The sequence below is a fragment of the Bidens hawaiensis genome, unplaced genomic scaffold (assembly GCF_021521415.1).
Source record: "Bidens hawaiensis isolate Kalapana, Puna unplaced genomic scaffold, B.hawaiensis_p1.1 tig00011614_1, whole genome shotgun sequence".
In the NCBI taxonomy this organism is placed as follows: Eukaryota; Viridiplantae; Streptophyta; class Magnoliopsida; order Asterales; family Asteraceae; genus Bidens; species Bidens hawaiensis.
The window spans coordinates 478460-499584 of NW_027491907.1; the positions used below are offsets into that span (position 1 = coordinate 478460).

Here is a 21125-nt window from a genome sequence, read left to right on the forward strand (position 1 = left end):
GCAAAAGGTTTCACACAAACTCAAGGGATTGATTATGATGAAACCTTCTCGCCGGTCGCGATGCTTAAGTCGATCAGGATATTATTTGCCATTGCAGCTCATTTTGATTATGAAATATGGCAGATGGATGTCAAGACCGCTTTTCTTAATGGATATCTTGAGGAAGATGTCCATATGGTTCAGCCTGAAGGTTTTGTCGATCCATCTAATCCTGACAAAGTATGTAAGTTAAGGAAATCAATCTACGGGTTGAAACAAGCATCACGGATGTGGAATCATCGTTTTAATGAAGAAATCAAAGCGTTTGGTTTCGTCCAAAACGGTGATGAGGCGTGTGTGTATAAATGGGCTAGTGGGAGTATAGTCATGTTCCTTATTTTGTATGTCGATGATATACTTTTATTTGGAAATGATATACCAAGTATGGAAAACGTTAAAGCGTGGTTAAGTAGTCGTTTCTCAATTAAGGATCTTGGAGAAGCGACATATATCTTGGGAATAAAAGTCTATAGGGATAGACAAAGGAAATTGATCGGACTCAATCAAAGTGCGTACATTGATAAAATCCTGAAAAGGTTCAGGATGGAAAACTCTAAGAAAGGTTTGGTACCTATTCCTAGAGGAACCGTGTTAAGCTCATCCCAAAGTCCTAGCTCTAAGGAAGAGCAGGATAGGATGAAGCATGTTCCTTATGCTTCGGCAATAGGATCTATTATGTATGCAATGATGTGCACTAGACCGGACGTCTCGTATGCTTTAAGCATAACGAGTAGATACCAGCACAACCCAGGTGACAGTCATTGGATGGCTGTCAAGAATATATTAAAATACCTTAGAAGGACTAAGGATATGTTTTTAATATATGGGTCTTGTGAGGAGGAACTCGTCGTAAAGGGTTACGTGGATGCGAGTTTCCAAACTGACCGAGATGATTCTCGGTCACAGTCGGGATATGTCTTCATTTTGAATGGAGGCGCTGTCTCTTGGAAGAGTTCGAAGCAGGATGTTGTCGCGTTATCCACTACAGAATCTGAGTACATCGCCGCTTCAATGGCAGCCCAAGAGGCTGCATGGATGAAAAAGTTCATCATGGATCTAGGGATTATCTCTACCATTCAGGAGCCCCTAGAGATATTCCGTGACAATGAGGGTGCTATTGCACAGATCAAGGAGCCTCGTGCTCATCAGAAAACGAGGCACATTGAGCGCAGATTCAACTACATAAGGGATGAAGTTGAAAAGGGAAAGATATGTATTCATAAAGTTCATACCGATCAAAATATTGCGGACCCACTCACGAAGCTCCTCGATAGGCCAAAGCATGAGGGTCATGTTTGTGCATTAGGACTTCGGTATTCTAGTGAGTGGATTTAATCTGTGTTTAGTGTTTGTATAAGAACGAATGTAATGGGTATCTCATGAAAATTAATTATGTTTTAATTATTCAATGAGTTATGTTCTATATTTGCATGTTTAATCCATGAATGACTTATGTTGTTCTAAACGTCCGTAGTCGATCATACTTGTGGGAACAAGTATGAAGGTAAGACTATTATGAACCCGGATTGGTTGATATTCATGTGATGAATATAGGGCATAGGTTTGCCACCAAAGTTCATAGATATTTGTGGGATACAAATATTGGACTGACCCGCTCTCAAGGATCACTGCATGGAGTTAGTGTAACTGATCATAAGTAATCCTTGAGTAAAGGCGAGTATCATTGTGTCCTTTGACCTGAGATGCATATTGGATCTGGTTTTTCATCAAGTCTGATAACTTAACTCTCTTCTTTGTTATTTCGGTAACACGATAACGTGTAAGAAAGAGCTCAGATATCATACGAGATGTCAACAAGGGTGTATGCAGTCAAGATGGGATTTGTTCCTCTTATGTGTTGAGAGTTTAGATGTCTAAGGCCTGTTAAGTTAAATCATTGAGAGAATGATCACTCTGTGTCTCTTCGATTTGACAGGACATCTAGTAACAAAGGGATGTAATGATAAGACTTACCTATATCATATCAAGTATGGACTTGAAGGGGATGATGTTATTGAATGGCACTTAGTCAAACACACTAGGGATGGTGACCTGTTGTTAGGCGGTATTCACCATTAGCATTAACTTCCTATGAGTCACGTGCAAGTGGGAGATTGTTGGAATACCGTATGCCCGAGACACATAATTAGGTTAATGTGGCTAGCCGTGTTTGATCCAAGTCGGGTCATACCCAATAACGAGTTAGACACACACCAATTATGTATTTGTTGAGATATGATCTATAAAACAAATACAGAACACAACACATTCAGAAATCGGGTTTCTGAAAAATTACTTGAAAGTGTTAAATAAATTAATTGGTTAATTTATTTATTCAAATAATTATTATTGGAATGATTATTTAAACATGTGTTCTTTTATAAAATGGTTTATAAAAGATGGGATGTTTATATATTTTATAAGGTATAAAATATATATTATTTAGACATGTATGCCTTACACCCCATACACTTGGTCAAAGTTGGTAAGGACTTGATGGAGGTTGAGTAACTTTTACTTGACCAAAAACCTAACTTAAGATATGAATGAGATATGATCTCATTTATATAAAGATCAACATACTTTCAAGATATAATAAGGAACCACAACTCTCTCTTTCCCTCTAGCTTTTGGTTCGGCCGAAGTCAAGAAACAAAAGAGGTTCGAGTCTCGGTTTCTCGTGTTCAAGCTTTCTAACATAGCTCGGTGTGTGTTGGAGGCTCGGGGTATCTTCCGTTTGAGGATTTTCCCTTTGAAAGTCTAGCATCAACATCATCATCTTCTTCAACCATCAACTACATCTCTTAAGGAGTTAAGAATGTAAGTTTTACAAGCTTTGATAGTTTAGTTTTTCCGTATTATTTGATCCTTGCCTCGGGTTTCTAATATATAGATTATTGGTAATCTTATGACATGAATAAACTAGGTTGTTCATGAACACATATCATATAAACTTGTAATACATATATATATATATACATATGGATACATATGTTTAAGTTTGTGATTTACACGCTTCCGCCTTAATTAATGACTAGTTAAATGGTTAACTAAGTTTAAAATATCCATAGAAACCCAACAAGTTCTAGTTTATCAGGTAACATACAATTCATCCTCATATATACATACATACGTATGCGAAGATATATATTCATACTTAACCGGAGTCCCGGCTTTCTTAGCACTTAGCAATCTTTATAATTATCCATAAGAGGAAGGTTACATAATATTTACAAGAGAACATTTACTATTGTCCATACGAGGAACACTATATACTTTTCATAGAAGGAACCATCTATATATTATCCATAGAATGAACGATATATATATATATATATTATATATATATATTATCCATAGAAAGAACACTATAGTGCTATGCTGTCCACAGAAGGAACAATCTATGTATTATCCATAGAAGGAACTCTATACTATCCATAGAAGAAACAATATATATTTTCCATAGAAGGAAAACCATAATATATTATTTAATATCCATTTAAGGAACAGTAATAAGGTCCATAGTCCTTATCTACACTAACACTTCCCACATTTATGTCCAATAGAAGTTAGAGGGATTTGCCATCCTATTTGAGCAATACGATCGGTTGTCTATTGAACTAAGTCCAGACCAGTGATTTGAAATTCCCCAACTTCGTTCTAACAAATCAGGCAATAACATTTACGATCATAGAGTGCTTGAAAAGGTGACATACAAATACTAGAGTGTAAACCGTTATTATACGAGAACTCAATGAGCGGTAGATGAATATCCCAATTGCCCCCAAAATATAGGACACAAGAGCGGAGCATATCTTCTAAAATTTGAATCGTATGCTCGGACTGACCATCGGATTGCGGGGGATAGGCAGTACTAAGATCCAAACGAGTTCCCAAAGCAGATTGGAGAGACTTCCAAAAGCGAGAGGTAAAACGACCGTCACGATCAGAAATAATAGTTAATGGGTTTTAAAGACCATATAAATTGTTTGTAGCCCAATTATTTGTAGCCCAATACCCCAATTATATGCAGGCCATAAGGCCCATAACCCATTACAATATAGAAGATCCAGAAGTTTGAAGGTTTGAAAAAAAAATACAACACCATATTCCAAATTGGCGATTACCGTACGTACCACAAAAAGGAAGCCACAAACCACCGCCATGACCGCCGGCGCTGACCACCAGTCCACCACCCGACCACCGCCGCAGCCGGCTCTGCTGGCTCCAGCCCTGCTCCTTCAGTCAGTCCCGTCCAGCAGCAGGGGTTAGTTCTAACTTCTTGTTTAGTTGTTTACTACTTTATTTGTTTACTTAGTTTAGTTTTATACTTTTATTATAAAAGTTAGTGTCTTAGTGAGTTAGGGAGTTAATCAGTTAGTGTCAGTAACAATTTTATTATAAAGGTTGTTGAATTGTTGTTTTATCAGTTTATGTTTATTGAATTAATAGTTTTATTATATTAACAGTTAGTGTTACTTTGTTTTTGTTTAATGAATTAACACATATATATATTATTTTTTAGGAAAATGCCTCCTAAATACAAATACGTATCCGGTAATGAAAAATGCAAAAAGAGGAAACGTGACGAAGAAATAAGAAAGTCTCAAGCTGGGGATATATTTAAGTTTTTTACAAAAGAACCAGAAATTTCTAATATTAATGAAGAACAAGAACGTGTTTATGTTGATAAATATAATGTGATTAATGTCGAAGCTAATGTTGATGTGGATGTTCGTGTTGATAAAGATGATATTGATGTGGATAAAGATGATGATGATGATGTGGATGAAGATGATGATCATGATGTTGATGCTAATGTGGATGGAGCTAATGTGGATGGAGGTAATATAAATACAAAAATTGATATCTTTGATCCTAGAAATTGGGATGGCCTTAATCCGTACATGATTAATATTTTGGTTGAGAAAGGTCCAAAACGAGATCATATTGATAAGGGTTCGGTGAATTCAACGGGAATTCAACGGCGAGCATCGCGTTTCGTTTAGGTATGTAAATTAGATTATTTTGGTACAATATTTATGTTTTCAACGGCGAGCATCGTGTTTCGTGTATTGAAATTAATATTATCATCGTATGATTTAACTTTTTATTTGAGTTATCGAGTTTATATTTTAGTTAAGTCTTAAGGCCCAAATTTAGATTCGCCTTCGGCCCAAATTTTTTTTTTTGTGTTTCTCGGAGCCGGGCCTGCCATGATGACAAACAATCTTCTCAACACAAATACGCGCCAATTGATCAGCTGAATACGTTTCTATAATGGGGATGAAAAGAGAAGAATTGGTTAAGCGATCGACAATTACCCAAATACTACCATGTTGCTTACGAGTATGAGGAAGCTTAGAGATGAAATCCATATCAATACTTTCCCAATTCCACTCAGGGACAGGAGGTTGCTCGAGTAAGCCAAAAGGTAGATGATGTTCAGCTTTCACTTTGGAGCACGTGAGGCATTAAGAAACATAGAGAGCAATGTCTTTCTTCATTCTGGGCCACCAATAGATGGAACGAACATCAGCGTACATCTTATCCGCACCGGGATGTACGAAATATCGTGACTTGTGAGCTTCGTCCATGATAAATGTGCGAAGATCATCACGATCGGGAATCCATAGATGGTTAAGAAAGCAAAGCAGATCATTGGGTTTGGTGTTAAGTTGGGTTTCAGCACCACACGACATCTCGTCATACATATTGCCTTTGGTGACGGATTCGTGTTGAGCATCGAGAACACGTTTTTCGAGATAACTTTGGACGAACACAAGTAAGAAGTATGGATTTAACTAGCTTCTTACGACAGAGAGCGTCAGCCACTAAAGTCTCCTATCCCGGATGATAGCGAATTTCGCATTCGTAGTCGCTAAGGAACTCGGCCCATCGACGTTGTCTCATACTGAGTTCTTTTTTATCAAAGATGTGTTGGAGACTTTTAAGATCGGTAAACACCACACACTTCGTACCATAGAGGTAATGTCTCCAAATTTTCAAGGAAAATACAACAGCACCAAGCTCGAGAACATGTAGAAGATTTGTCTTAATTATATATGGTCTTTAAAAGTAAATATTGTTGAAATTGAACTGAACTTTATTATGGTTTGTATTAATTATTGTTTATATTAGTATAGAAATGCTTATTACAAAAAAAAAGTCCTTGTTCTGAATATATATATATATATATATGTTTAAGTTCAAGAAAAAAATCAAATTATTGCAAGAAATGAGAGAAATAAATATGAGCTACTAGTTTTATTTTAGGTTTTAAATATTTAAAAATAAATAAAAAACATGTAAATGCAACAATAAATGCACACTCTCTCTCCAATTAATACAACTAATATAACCATAATAAATATCTCTAATTAATATATCTAACTAATTTAACTATAATAGTTAAAAAGATAAAAATACTACTTTAGTTTTATTTTTTATTTACACATTCTTCATTTTATTCAACATAAATACAATTTATTCATATAATACTATTTCTTTATATTAAAAAAATAATTTCCACTCAATATATTAGCATATATCAACGTATTTAAGTTCAATAAATATACAACCTACACTTGCTTTGAGCAATAAAAACGTACAACATACAAAAAACATATAACTTACATATGTAATTCGACATCAACAATTATATAAACTACACAAAGATACACATACCCTACACATGCGTAGGTCATATGTTTTTCATATGTAAACTATATGTTTTCTTATTCTTAGAACAAGTGTAGGTTATATGTTTTTGTGTAGGTTGTATATTTTTTATTTATATTTAATGCAACCATGTGTAAGATAGTTTTTTGTATTATTCATCACAATATAAATACGTGTTGATGGATATTGGTATGTTGAATGTGAAGAAATTGGTTTTGAAAAGAAATTAACGTATGAATAAGTTGTATTTGTGTAAGATAAAATTTTCGTGTGTAGGTTATATATTTTTTGTGTGTAGGTTATATGTTTTCGTGTGCGTGTATATTTTATTGATGATGAATTTTGCGTGTAGGTTAAATGTTTTTCGTGTGTAGCTTATATGTTGTCTTAATTTTAGAATAAGTGTAGATTATACGCTTTTCTGTAGGTTGTATGTTTTTTGTTGATATCTAATGCAAACACATGTAAAATTGTTTTTTGGTATTATTCATCGTAATGTAACTATATGTTGATGGATATTAATATATTGAGTTGGAAGAAATTAGTTTTGGATCGAAAGAAATTTTAATGTATAAATAAATTATACTTGTGTAGGATAAAAATTCAAGAAATAAAAGTAAGTTATAAAAATAAATGAGTTCTTAATATTTTCTAATTATAATAATTTAATTAGTTATATTAATTAAATAAATAAGTATCATGGTTTATTAGTTATATTAATTGAAGAAATAGAATAATTAATAGTTTCTTTATTTAGCTTTAAGCATTTAAAACTTAAAACAAAACTAGTGGTCCATATTCATTTCTTACATTTCTTACAATAATATCATTTCTCTATTGAACCATCCATATATATATATATATATTTATATATAGGGTGAGGTTAAAATAAAAAGTAGAGTGTGTCTAAGAAGTGTAAGAAGTAATCTGGTGCGTTAGATATGTTAATCTGATGGTGGATTTGAAAAGTGTATTTATTATGCGGTGTGTTTTATTAGATATAGTGGTGAAAACACATTTTTTACACTTTTTAGGTAAAATCTACTTCTTATTAAGTTATTATAACCTTATTATATATATATATATATATATATATATATATATATATAGGGGTGAGATCTAGAGAGAACTTCTCTTAAAGAGAGAACTAGAGAACTAGTAAAAAATTATTTTTAACTATTTTTAAAAAATTATTTTGTGATTATTTTTCCTTTCCTCCTTCTAATAAGATGATATTGTTCCTAAAAAAATAAAAAAATAAAAAAAAATAAACTGTCGATGTAATGCGTATGTTTATTAATGTGTATTGTATATATAAAATAGTGTTTTATTGCATATAATTCAACACAAATACGTTATCTAATACACACTATTGAATATATGCAAATACGACACTAATAATTGTATGCAAAATACATTATTGCATATATGTAATACAACACTAATGCAGATATGCACTATATCGATTTTTTTTAATTTTTGTATGTATACGCTTTATAAAAACCGTTTAAAGAAAAGTCTTATCACTCACCTTTTACACGTAATTCAAGCATAAGAGTTTAATCACAATTTGTAGGCATACGCTTTACTAAAAACCGTTTAGAGAGTTATTTGAGTACGCTTCACAAAACGAGTTGTTAACGTGAACGAGGAGGTTAGTTTAGTTTATATTATCTCTATTATATTCCAATCAAGGGAGAGTTGGATGCCCGTCCAACTAAAAGTCGGAGGACTACGATGAATGAGACTTTAGCTCTTCGTGTATACAAAAGAAGGATTAAGCAAATATACTAAAGTTATCCCAATCAACTGCAACCCCATCCCAACTTTAATTGGATTGGGTGGGTCCACCTTTACATGAAGTTCTGTGTTCTTTTTTCCTTCACTTTTCTTTCTTTGTTTTAGTTGAGGTCCACTTTAACTAACTATAAAGAAAATGTGATGCAATAAAAATGAAATGTAATTAAAAAACAGGAGATGATGTACAAGCCTCTTGGCACAATGTTAAAAGTTTGGCAAGCACTAATTACAGCCTTCTCCTGGTTATCGTTTTTACTTTCAAGTTTAAACACGGGTCTCAGAAGAATATGATTACAAGCATGAAGATCTTCAACAACCATATCAAAGCGGTCAAAACAAGTTTTGGCATGCCCCCAAGTTAAAATGAGAAGTTTTTATATTATCATCTTCATTCGTGTTGAAATGAATTCTGATTAAAATGGGTCTTTGCATTCTTTAGATTGTCGGGTTATTTATATTCACTTATTATTTTTATTTTGAGAGGGGGGGGGGGGGGTGTATTTAAATAGCTTCACATGTGTGTATTCTCTTTTATAGTAGCTAGCAGGCCCGACCCATAGAGTGGGTAGAGAGGGCGACAACCCAAGGCCCAACATCTTTTAAGACCATATTTTATTTTATTTTTTACACTTATTATATAATATACAAACAAACCAATATATGTTAATAAACTAAAGTTGGTTTAACTGGTTGGACGCTTTTCCGTCACATTGGCTGTTCAGGTTCAACATTTGCATCTATCGGTTTTTTCAGTTTGTTTGTTGGAAATCATAGGCCTTGCTAAAATTTTGGGGTCTTAATTACCAAAACTTGTTAGTCTATTTAAATTTTGGAGTCTTAATAGGCCTCCCTAAAAGTTTGTTTGTTAGTTTATTTAATATGGGTCTTAAAATTTTGGTAATCATTATGTATTATGTTTTGTTAATGCTTTTTTTTATATTATTTTATATTTTTAAAATTAAAGACCAAAATAACCTTTCATTTAAAATAAAAAACTGTTAGAAGAGGCTCACGATTTGTTTAGTTATACACATTATAATTAAATAATTGTTACAATAACTATAACAATTCGGGTTTTCCATATTCTATTTTGTAACCGTTACCCAACCCACTTATATGTTCGGGTTATCCTATTAATAAAAATACCGCATTTATCATGTCAATTAATTATTATAATATTAGTGTTTAATTAGTTATTTATTTTATATTTATAACTTACAATATATTGCAAATTTAACCCAAACTAAAACTGTTATCTCATTATGTTTTCACCTTCCATCTCCTAGGACTAAAATGCAATTATTATTATTATTATTATTATTATTATTATTATTATTATTATCTGCAATCCGTTTACTCAGATCCAACCCAAACCCCCTAGACCCGATTTTACCTTACCCGTTCATACTAAATCATGTCTTGGATCTCAATTCTCGTAACTATTATAGAAATTGAATCAATATACGCGTTAAGCATACCATCTTCGGCCTAACCGACGTTTTAATTAAGATAATTCGATCATTTTGATATGTTCTTCCTAAATATCATAGCCGACAATAATACGATCGTGATATACAAGATATTGATTGTTATAATCAAATTAAACTCACATAATTAATCCCCTAACCCTCGCCGTCATAACCTATATGCTTAATTGGATTATAATCACTGTTTTCTGTGTGTTCATCAACCTCGTTTTGGTTGACACTGTTCTTCTTAATTAACCACTATTAAACCATCATACGAGGTAATTAAGTTATGAATTTTATTCGTCATTGTTCGATTTACGAAAACCCTAATATATAATCGATTAACATCAACTGATAAATTCAATTGTGATTTTTAGGGTTTATATTAATTTGGGAATTGACTCTGTTAGTTTATATTAGTCTGGTTTGAAAGTATAATCAGGTTAGCCACCAGCCCAGTTGGTTGTACACCCCTGGTTAGACTTTGGAGTGGCTGGTCGCGGGTTTGAACCCCTGCCACCCCCTTTTTGTTTATTTTTGTGTTATAATCCATTTTTAATATATAATAACACCAAAAATCAATAAATAAATTATATTTTATTAAAAACCAACAAGGTTACATGTGTTTTTTTATATCTTTATTAAAAATCTTATGTGTGTGTGTATATATATATATATAAATATATATATAGAAAATGGTTTAAATAAAAATAAGAAGTTTTCTAAGAATAGTAAGAGTTATTTTAAATTTTCATTAAAGGATAGTCAGGTAATTTTATATTTTCACTTAATTCAATTAAAAAATCATAGACAACAGTTTTAGTTCCTACAGTTGTGGAATATGAATGTGATCTTTGTTTTCTAAAATTCCAAAAGTCAATTTATTAGAAACTGTGTCTTCAACCTTATGAGTTTTTGCTAGGGAACGTGATTTTTTTCCAAACCCTAACAAACATGAATTATGTGATGGACGACGAGAACTAGAAATGATCAATTGATTACTAATAGTGTTTATTATTATTAATGTCGTATTATGTTCGATTCAGTCGTTTTTTCTAGCAATAGTGTTTTAGTTCATATAAAATATCATGCATAGTTTTCTACAAAAAATTGTCCAGTGTATGACACAATTCCATTTACAGTCGGTTAGAAATTGAAAGAATAATTTAGTACCTTACAATGGTTTAAATTTAAATTATTATTGTTTAGATTAAAGATGCTATGCATATAAGTGTCAAGTTATTCTACAAAGGGTAACAAAAATAAGAAGTATAAGAAGCCATAAATAATTGACGTGTCAAGTGGGGACCAAAAGAAAAAGGGTATAGAGGTAATTCTACACATTTTCTCTCTCCACATGCAAAGAAAATGTTAATACCCCCATCATTTTATAACGTTTATAACTTTTTCATATGATTTTTTTTTAAAAGAAAATTCATCATAATAACAAACGTTTTTTTATCTTTAATATGAGTATGATTTTTGTTATATAAAATTTAAAACAAAAATCACGTCATTGTGTCTTTTCGCACATCATTGTGTCTTTTCACTTATCATTGTGTCTTTTTTCGTCATTTTGTCTTTTTGCACACCATTATATTTTTTCGCACATCATTATGTCTTTTCGCCTATCATTGTGTCTTTTTTTGTCATTGTGTATTTTCGCACACCATTGTGTCTTTTCGCACATCATTGTGTCTTTTCGCTTTTCATTGGGTCTTTTTCCGCCATTGTGTCTTTTTTCGTCATTGTATCTTTTCGCACACCATTGCGTCTTTTCGCTTATCATTGTGTCTTTTTTCGTCATCGTGTCTTTTCGCTTATCATTGTGTCTTCTTTCGTCATTGTGTCTTTTCGCACACCATTGTGTCTTTTCGTCTATCATTGTGTCTTTCTTCGTCATTGTGTCTTTTCGCACACCATGTGCCTTTTCGCTTATCATTGTGTCTTTTTTCGTCATTATGTCTTTTCGCACACCATTGTGTCTTTTTTCGTCATTGTCTTTTCGCACACCATTGTGTCTTTTCGCTTATCATTGTGTCTTTTTTCGTCATTGTGTCTTTCAACTCATATTATGTTTTTTTTAAATACTAATAACACCGTTATGTAATAATAATATGTAAAAATAATGATAATAACAACTTATCTAATACATAAAACACAATGTTTAATACATGTTACGCAATAACTTGAACCGTAAAACACAATGGTGAATACGTATAACACAATGACCTAAAACGTAAGACACAATGGTGAATACGTATAACACAATGACCTAAAACGTAAGACACAATGGTGAATATATATAACACAATGGATTGAAACGTAAAACACAATGGAAACAACATATTTCACAATAACACAATGAACAACAAAAAAACACAACTAAAAAACCCATTAATTTTTTTTATATAATGATATGATACTTATATTAAAGATAAAAAAACACTTACTATTATGGTGATTTTTTGTTTTAAAAAAAATAATGTCGTACGAAAACGTTATGGACATTTTAAAATGATGGGGGGAATTGACATGTGCCCTCCATGTGGAGAGAGAAAGTCAACAAAGGTGAGTTATTACCTTCATGCTCTTTCCATTAATGTGTATTTATTAAATTAATCCCAACCATTAAATCTAAGATCAATGGACTAGATTCATTATCACCCTTCTCATTTTTATTGTCCTTTGTACTTTAACTTTACCCTACATATAAATGCATGTTACAAGCTACGGAGCATTGTAGTCTTTAAATATTATAATTATAAGTGTTTGATCACTACCACACAATTGAAAGTATATCATATGGTGTTCGTATTGCTTGAACACCCGCTCCATGAAGACACAAAGTTTGCTCCAATCAATGATTTCAAGAAGAATTTTAAAAGATAATATGTTTGATTGTTGGTAGAATTATGAGTATAGTGTGTTGAAAATAATCGAAAACCCTATATTTTAGCATAATAAGCGCACCTTTGTAATGAGGGCAAATTAAGACACATTAGTTTTAAGGGATTTACAAATCAATCAACACATGATACAACCTTAAATGCATTTAGGGTAAGGGCAAACTTGTCAACTAAAAAATAGTTACAAGATTAATCCATTCACTTTGCTTAACTTTCGTAAATTTTAAAAATAGTTACAACTATGATCCTTGATCTTTCACTCATATGCGATTTTTATTTTCATTTTTAACTCAACTTCCCTCATGATTTTTAAACGTTAATAACTTTTTCATACGTTAATATTTTTTTACATAAATTACACAATAAAAACGAGCATGTTTTTCTTTTTAATTTGAGTATCATATTGTTATAGTTTTTTTCATTTAAAAAAATAACATTTTACGTATGAGTGTTTGTAGTCTGGTTTTGATGGTTTTTACATTAAACCGTGGGTCAACCGTCAGTAACCGATTTTTGTCATCGAAAACCAAAACGAACATTTGAAAATTGAAAATGACCGGCCAAAAGTTAATAAAAAAATCAACGATGAAATCAAACCAAAGACCCGTTTGAACAATTTTCAGTTTCATATTGAACAACAAACACCATAAACTTGTTACATGGTTACAAAGTTTTGTGTTTCCCGCTGCATCGCGCGGGTACCCGTCTAGTCTTATTTTGACTAACAAAATTTGCGATTCCATATTTTAATAAATATATGGACGATTTTACCCCCTTAAAACTACACGGGTAAAGTTAGCTTAAGAAACACCATGCTTTTTACACAATTTCTAATCTCAGCCATTAGATTAGTTGATCTAATTGCCTATATTTGTTCCTACCATTCCTATAAAACAATATGTTTTTATTATAACTTTACCCTATGTATATATGTATATATATATACTAGTACGAAACCCTTGCGATGCGGCAGGATTCAAAAATAACTCGCAATAGATATATGTGTATTTACAAGAAACATTTTATATGATGGCATTAACGTAGGGTAAGGTGAAACTAAATATGCAAGTGAACAACTATTGATGTACATCAAATATTTTAAGAGATTAATTAAACAAGAGTCTCACTCAATAAATGAACCATGCTACATTCTACACCAAAAATAAAGTTTACAACTTATATAAAGATGCAGAAAAGAATAAACAAAGTGCAACTCGCTTACCCTAATGTAATTCTACAAATGATCAAAGTGTAATTGTGTTGAACGTGCCTCAAATTGATGGAATTTTGGTGTAGTAGACCAGCAACGTGGCCGTTTGAACATGTCTTAGGTACTGTGGTACTTATTTACAGTTGGCACGCCCCCATCCAAGTTTTGTTGCTATTGTTGATTGTGTTGTGGTTGATTATGATATCCAGGTATTGTGGTAGACATCCTTCCCATAAATTTTGCTAAGCTATCAATTAAAGAAACACACAAATTTACTAACAAATTATTATAAACATTAGTAGACTTAGAAAAAACAATAATGATTTCGTAAATAATCTTACCCATTGGTCCGATGTTGCTTTCTCTATTGTAATCGATCAAATCTTTCATACTATTAACCACTTATGATATTTGCACAGATAGCTAGTAATGACCCAATTATCAAAATTCAAAATCTGAGTTGATTTGGGAAAACAAAGTTGCATATAGGTTCATTTGGGTCAACTTATATTAGACAATAGTGAAAATGGGCTAACTAAAGTTATACAACAGGTAAACATGGATCCTTATAAACTTGTTATTAAATGGGTCCAAATGGGTCATAATGCAAGATGGGCGTGTTCTCACCCAAACTCATTTAGGGGTGTACCTGAGTTAAATCGGAAACACCAATATGAAACCGAATTAGCCAAACCCAAACAAAAACCAGCAATTTTGTCTTATGTCTTTGTAAAAATTAAACCAAATTTTCTGTACGGTTTTGGTTTTACATGTTATTTAAACTGAAAAATCAGACAAAATATGGTTTTCATTTTCTATTTGAATTTTATGTAATTTATAAGAATTTAATATATAATATAACCTAAATATTAAAGCCAAGCTGTATAATATCATGAAGTCATCAAATAAAACCACACTAAGATCAAAATCCACATTATCAATAAAACTTAATCAACTATTAATATTGTTACTTTATTGATCTTAAACTGTGTATAGGAAAAAAAATCATACTTGTTATAAAGTTTAGACCTGCTTATACTAAGATGGCTTGATTAAATTAACGGTTACCTAAAAATTTGGCCAAAATAAAAGCAAGGAACTTTTCAAAAACGTAGTAGTAGTAATAATAATAATAATAATAATATTAAAACGAGAAAAGTATATACCATTAGGAAGCTCTGTATTAAAAAAAAAAAACCTTCCATTTCAATAGTCCAACACCTAGCAACAACCTTTTTGGCACATACACACCTCTAGTTACATGAACAGTTTAAAACCTATATCTTAGTTTCTAATCGACACAGCTCATAATACAAACAAAACTAACGCAAAAATAATAATAAAGACCTACCAGCAGGGGCGATGCTATGAGTGTTTCAATTTTTAAGGAAATTGCAAATACCCTTAACATGAAACCTCAACATGCAGACTGCTACAGTAGCCGCTGCACCACCACTGAACCACCCCTCGGACCACCAGCCTTGAGCCGCTCTGGAGCAGTCCCAAAGAGCAATTCAACTGTCAAGTTGAATGAAAATAGTATTAATATAGTAGTATGTTCTAATTTTTTATAACATAAAATAGTAATAAGTTGAAGCATTCATCTTGTTAATTTGACAAACACGAACATGGTATGCATATTTGCAGGTTTATCCAAACAAGAATAGTATGACCCGAAAGTTTTTATTTTTTTTTCTTGTTTTCTCATATTAATACTTTAAAATTATGATTTTACAGCAATTAGAATTTTATGTAAAACAATTGCATATAAATTATAGATTTTTTTTTGTTAATTTCCTTTTAGTTTAAAAATTTGGTATAAGATGCCAACCAATTGAGTTTATTACATAAAACACTTCTTAAAAAAATAAAAAAAATTAATGGGTTATACGGTCAACTTGCGATGACCCAAACAAAATCCGTTTAGATAAACGAATTTACAAGTTTAATTTCCTCTTATGCCCTTTTTCACATAGGCTGCCAAGGTGTAAGCCTTGAGACGCGCCTTGGAACAACTTTTTAGACGATGAACAAAAGTAAAATAATTAACAAAGAGTAATATTGGCAATCACCTCACTCTTTGACAACCCATGAACATTGGATTTCCCCACATCTGAATCATCTATGATAATAGCTAGTAAGGCCTGTTTGAGAAGCATCTATGCATCCAGAACCTATGGTGTATGTCATGCCTGAATTAGTTTGTGAAAGTCAAAATGTCAAATAATAATGGGGGGTTTTAAATATACCAAAAGTTTTTATTTGGTATACCAAGTCAACCCTATTAATCTACTACTAATCATTCAATCAACTACTAATCATATCAATCATCATTTTTATTCTATTTTATTTAAATATAACTACTAATCATTACATAATAATTATTTAAACTACTAATATCTATTTTTTAATTAGGTTTTTTTAAAGACTATTGTAATTAGTTTTTTGCAATACTAGTATTAATAATAGTATATTAAATATTTTATTATACAATTATGAATATTACTAGTCTTCTAAAAAGTACTCAAATATATAAATACGAAAATACAAGTTCATTATGAATGTAAAAACACTAAAACAATTAATCACTTAAATCCACAAACCCACTTTCAGGACGATAAAGTTGGCTGTACAGTTCTAGACGCGACTTATACATTGTTTCCCACCTAACTGCAGACCGGCTAATATTGTTAAGATTCCAATAAGGCGTGATAACAGGCATTGGGGATTCTCCTTGTAACTCTACCATGACATAATGGGTCTCACCAAATACTAAAGCAATTGTAAGAGCTCTGTGATGTTGACTTTCTTCTGGACCACTCCAAAATGGGAAAATAGTGGTACTGCCTGACATGCTTAAAGAATGGATGATAACACCAAACCTATTGGCAATCAGAACACCTGCCTCAGGCATTTTCATCCAGTGTTCTTCTGGACAAGGTGACCCAAAAAAACACAAGTCATGATACAATGAATTTACATCCCTGACAAACATATCTTTATAAATATCGTATCGATTTTGTAACTCTTCTCTCATTTGCTGTCGAATGTACTCATAAGATTTTTCTTCATCAAGTCCGAGGAAAACAGCTATTGCTCGAAATCCACAGTTTCCATCGCCTTTAACATTCTGTATATTTGTTATATATGGATGAAATACTTTTGGAATATCGCTCATTATATTGGAATCATTCAACTGTGGCATTACATTTAAGTCTATCATGTATGAACGCTCAAAGCATTCACCTGGGACTTCATTCAAGTCTATCAACGGTTCATTGTTCAGGTCAAATTCGAATGAACTATGTCTGGCTGGCTCCTTAATCGGATCAACAAAATTGGGCACATTTGAGCAACTATATCTGGCTGAACAAAATTCAGCACGCCTTTTCTGTTGTGATTTTTTCAAGCTTGGCCGTCCACGAGTATTTTTCTGAACTCGAGGTTCCTGAATATCAGTTGTACCTTGACCGACACGTCTTTTTTGTTGTGATTTCTTCAAATTTGGTCTTCCACAAGTATTTTTCTGAATTTGAGGTTCTTGAATATCTGTTGTACCGAGACCTATTATGTCCTTCAGCTTTCTTAACCAACTTTTTTTCCCAACTTTGGACTGCTTGTTGAAGTTTTCTTTAAAATGTTTTAGTTCATTCTCGCAACTAACATCGTCATCTTGGACAGTTGTTGAAGGTACAAAATCTAGCTTCCTCCAAAAGATATCAATCGAATCCAAGGAAATACATTGACCTATTTTAAAATATAAATAAGTAATATATTAACAATTTTATAGTATCATTATTAAAAAAATCTGAACTAATATTAAAATAATCAATCAGATTATACTTACCTGAGCTAATATACATTGAAAGTTCGCAAGCACATGGTAACCCACAGCTGTTGCGAAGTTGACAACCACAATTTGAAGAGTCTACTTGAAGATTCTTCCAGCTTTCATGGTCCGCAAGAATTATATCGAGAGCTTCATTTGAAACAAAACAGCGCAATAGTTTAAAACATCGTATATTGTGTTGATGTATGCGAACAACTCTGCTTTTCTCAAAACTTTCTTTGATTGATGTATGTTGCGACTGCACGAGACGATTAATACAACCCACAAATTTATCCAAACAACATTTTGAAGATTTCAAATATTTTTTCAATACCGCATGCTGGCTTTCTACTCTATTGGTTGTGTTATTTCCAAAATTGAGATGTTGATCAATCCAGACAGACACAAACATCTCCTTGTATTTGTTCAACCAATTTTCATTTACATATTTTAAAACACCTGAAAAAGTAATTAAACTTATAAGAGATATATAAAAAGAAAAAAATATATCGGGGCGTAGAAAACATACGTGGATTTTTTATCAAGAATGACTGAAGTTGCTTGTAATTGTCTGTGTAAGAAACCAAAGTTGTAGAATCTTCTAGTAACTCCCATAATTTTAGAAAGTTGTCCCAATCACGTGCTGACCTGATAGATTGCCTACAGTTCTTGAATATGTTGCGACTAATGTGCCATCTACAAAGTAATTGAGTAGCATTCGGGAAAACTTCTTTGCATGCATTCACTAAAGCCAACTCCCTGTCTGTAAGTATAACACGTGGGTGCATACACTTGTCTAATGTTAACTTTAGACAGTTTAAGACCCATGTATAGCTTTCTATCTTTTCATTTTGCATGAAGGCAAAAGCTATGGAAAATGTCTTGTTGGTCGAAGTTACACCAACAATCTGAACAAAAGGCATATTATAGCTGTTTGTTTTGTACGTGGCATCTATAATCAACACGTGTGGGAATGCACGCCAAATATCGAATGATATTGGATGAACGAAAAATAAATTTTCTAACTCGTTTGAACCAGTTGTAGTAAATTCATAAACATAACCATTAGAATGTAAAATAGACATGAGAACCTGCATCGGAGAATTGCCTGCTTGCTCACTCATGCGAATTTTAGTGCGTGCATTGTAAATCGTACTGATTGTAGATGCATTACTTAGGTTCCTCTCCTTCAGTATCGATAGAATATCACGTGGTGCCACATTCATCCTTGTCAATTCTGCAACCAAACTAAATTCATCATCAGTTAACCGCTTAGCATATGGATGGCCTTCCATATGCTGTACAGGCGGATGGTTATGTTCATCACATATCATCGTTAACGTCCAGGAATTATATTCTATTGAATATTTCCCTTCTAATTCGAATGGGCAGTCAGTTTTTTTTGTGCTAGAAACTTTACTTGAATCCGAAACTTTATATTTTCCGCCACGATCACACATGATTACAACTTTATACACGAACCCATTAGGATATTTGTTCGATCTTTTAGTGACGACGACAACACCAAGAGAGCGTGCCAAGTTTTGTACCCAATTCATCAATTCTTCATGGGACCCGAACACCTAAAAATTAATAAAAAGTTAATAAAAAGAATAGATAATACACTTAATAATAAAAAGTTAATAAAAAATGTGTATATATAAGTTAATAAAAAAGAATAAATGATACACCTAATAATAAAAAAGTTAATAAAAACATGTATATATAAGTTAATAATAAAAAGTTAATAAAAACATGTGTACATAAGTTAATAATAATAAGAATAAATTATGCACCTAATAATAAAAAGTTAATAAAAAACTTAATAATAAAAAGTTAATAATATATTAGTTAATAAAAAAATAAATAATACACTTAATAATTAAAAGTTAATAATGTATATATAAATTAATAATAAAAATAAATAATACACTTAATAATAAAAATTTAATTATATATATATATATATATATGTAAAAGTTAATAAAAGATGTAACAAATGAAAGTTAATAAAAAACATTTTTATATATAAGTTAATAAAAGAGATAAAAAAACTAGTAAAAATAAGTATAAGTTATGAAAGTTGGATTCTTTATTTATTAAACTAGAAATAGTTAAAGGATTGTAATGTTAAATATTAATATTAAAAACCTAATTTGTTAAACTAGAAATAGTCAAAGGGTTATAATGGTAAATATCAATATCACTAACCCTAATATAAAAAAAAACCTACGGCTATCCAAAACCAAAAAACTTAAAACCTAATTTCTCTCCTAAACTCATCCGCCGCCTAACCCCTTCGCCGCCGTCTCCACCGTCGCCACCATCTCCGCACCGCAGGATACCCGCGCCATCGTCTCCTTTCTTCGCCGTCTCTGTATTTCGCTACCACCACCGAGCTCTCCGTCGTCTCCTCTTCTCCACCACCGTGGGTTTTGGTCACGGCGTCGTTTCTGTTTGCGAGCGTCTCCGTCGTCTCCGTCTTCGCCGCCACCACACCTAGCCCTATCTTCGTCGTCGTTCTTTGCTATCGGACGCCTAACCCTTCCCCGTCATGGCCGCCGCCGTCGCCGCCGTCTCCACTGTCCCCGCCATCTCCACACCTAGCCTTTCTTCTCCAAAACCTCTTCTCTGTCGTCTCCTTTTCTCCACCACCGTGGGTTTTGGTCACACCACCACACCTAGCCCTATCTTCGTCGCCGTCTCCGTTCTTCGCTACCACCGCCGGCGATATCGAAACCCTAACCACCGTCTACCACCACGATTTTGAAAGAAAACCTAACCCAACACTGATTATACCTGATGAGTGAAAAATTGTGGTGTAGTCATGATAAATTCGTTATCTGCCATGGTAAGAAATCGGAATATTAGTTTAGTTTAATCCTAAGAATTTTGTTATTGTTATTGTTAAATAATATTGAATCTGTTCATAAATTTTCAACTGTATTTTTTGTTTTGTTATGGTATAAATTTTCAATTGTATTTTGGGTTATGTAAAGATTTAAATTTTCATTGTTTTCTAGGTTTACAAATAAATGCTGACAACTGTTGGCTTAATGCTGACAACTGTTGGTTTTCAGTCTGACAGAAAGTAAATTTTCTTAAAAGTCTTTGACTTTGGTATATTTTTGGTATATTTAACAGAACCCATAATAATACCATCATAAAAAATCAACAAGATAACATTT

The 21125-nt window shown here is 32.3% G+C and overlaps 2 protein-coding genes across 2 annotated transcripts; both read right to left on the bottom strand.

Moving 5' to 3' along the window:
* Positions 1-16689: 16689 nt before the first annotated feature.
* On the bottom strand, positions 16690-17286 carry LOC143538383 (uncharacterized). Its single transcript, XM_077031955.1, has one exon. It carries the CDS (start codon positions 17284-17286, stop codon positions 16690-16692), a length of 597 nt encoding a protein of 198 aa, XP_076888070.1.
* Positions 17287-17390: 104 nt separating this feature from the next.
* Positions 17391-19271, bottom strand: LOC143538384 (protein FAR1-RELATED SEQUENCE 5-like). Its single transcript, XM_077031957.1, has 4 exons — positions 18467-19271; positions 17956-18087; positions 17574-17855; positions 17391-17470 (listed from the first exon to the last, which is right to left on the bottom strand). Exons 1-4 carry the CDS (start codon positions 19269-19271, stop codon positions 17391-17393), a joined length of 1299 nt encoding a protein of 432 aa, XP_076888072.1.
* Between the last annotated feature and the right edge of the window lie 1854 nt (positions 19272-21125).

Excerpts from the sequence above, each read along its gene's own strand:
- LOC143538383 (XM_077031955.1), bottom strand. The coding sequence starts at position 17,286 with ATGAGCGATATTCCAAAAGTATTTCATCCATATATAACAAATATACAG.
- LOC143538384 (XM_077031957.1), bottom strand. The coding sequence starts at position 19,271 with ATGATATGTGATGAACATAACCATCCGCCTGTACAGCATATGGAAGGC. Across the intron at positions 17,856-17,955 it reads TTCAATGTATATTAGCTCAG|GTCAATGTATTTCCTTGGAT; the intron begins GTAAGTATAATC and ends ATTTTAAAATAG. Across the intron at positions 17,471-17,573 it reads AAAAAGACGTGTCGGTCAAG|ATATAGTTGCTCAAATGTGC; the intron begins GTACAACTGATA and ends TTGTTCAGCCAG.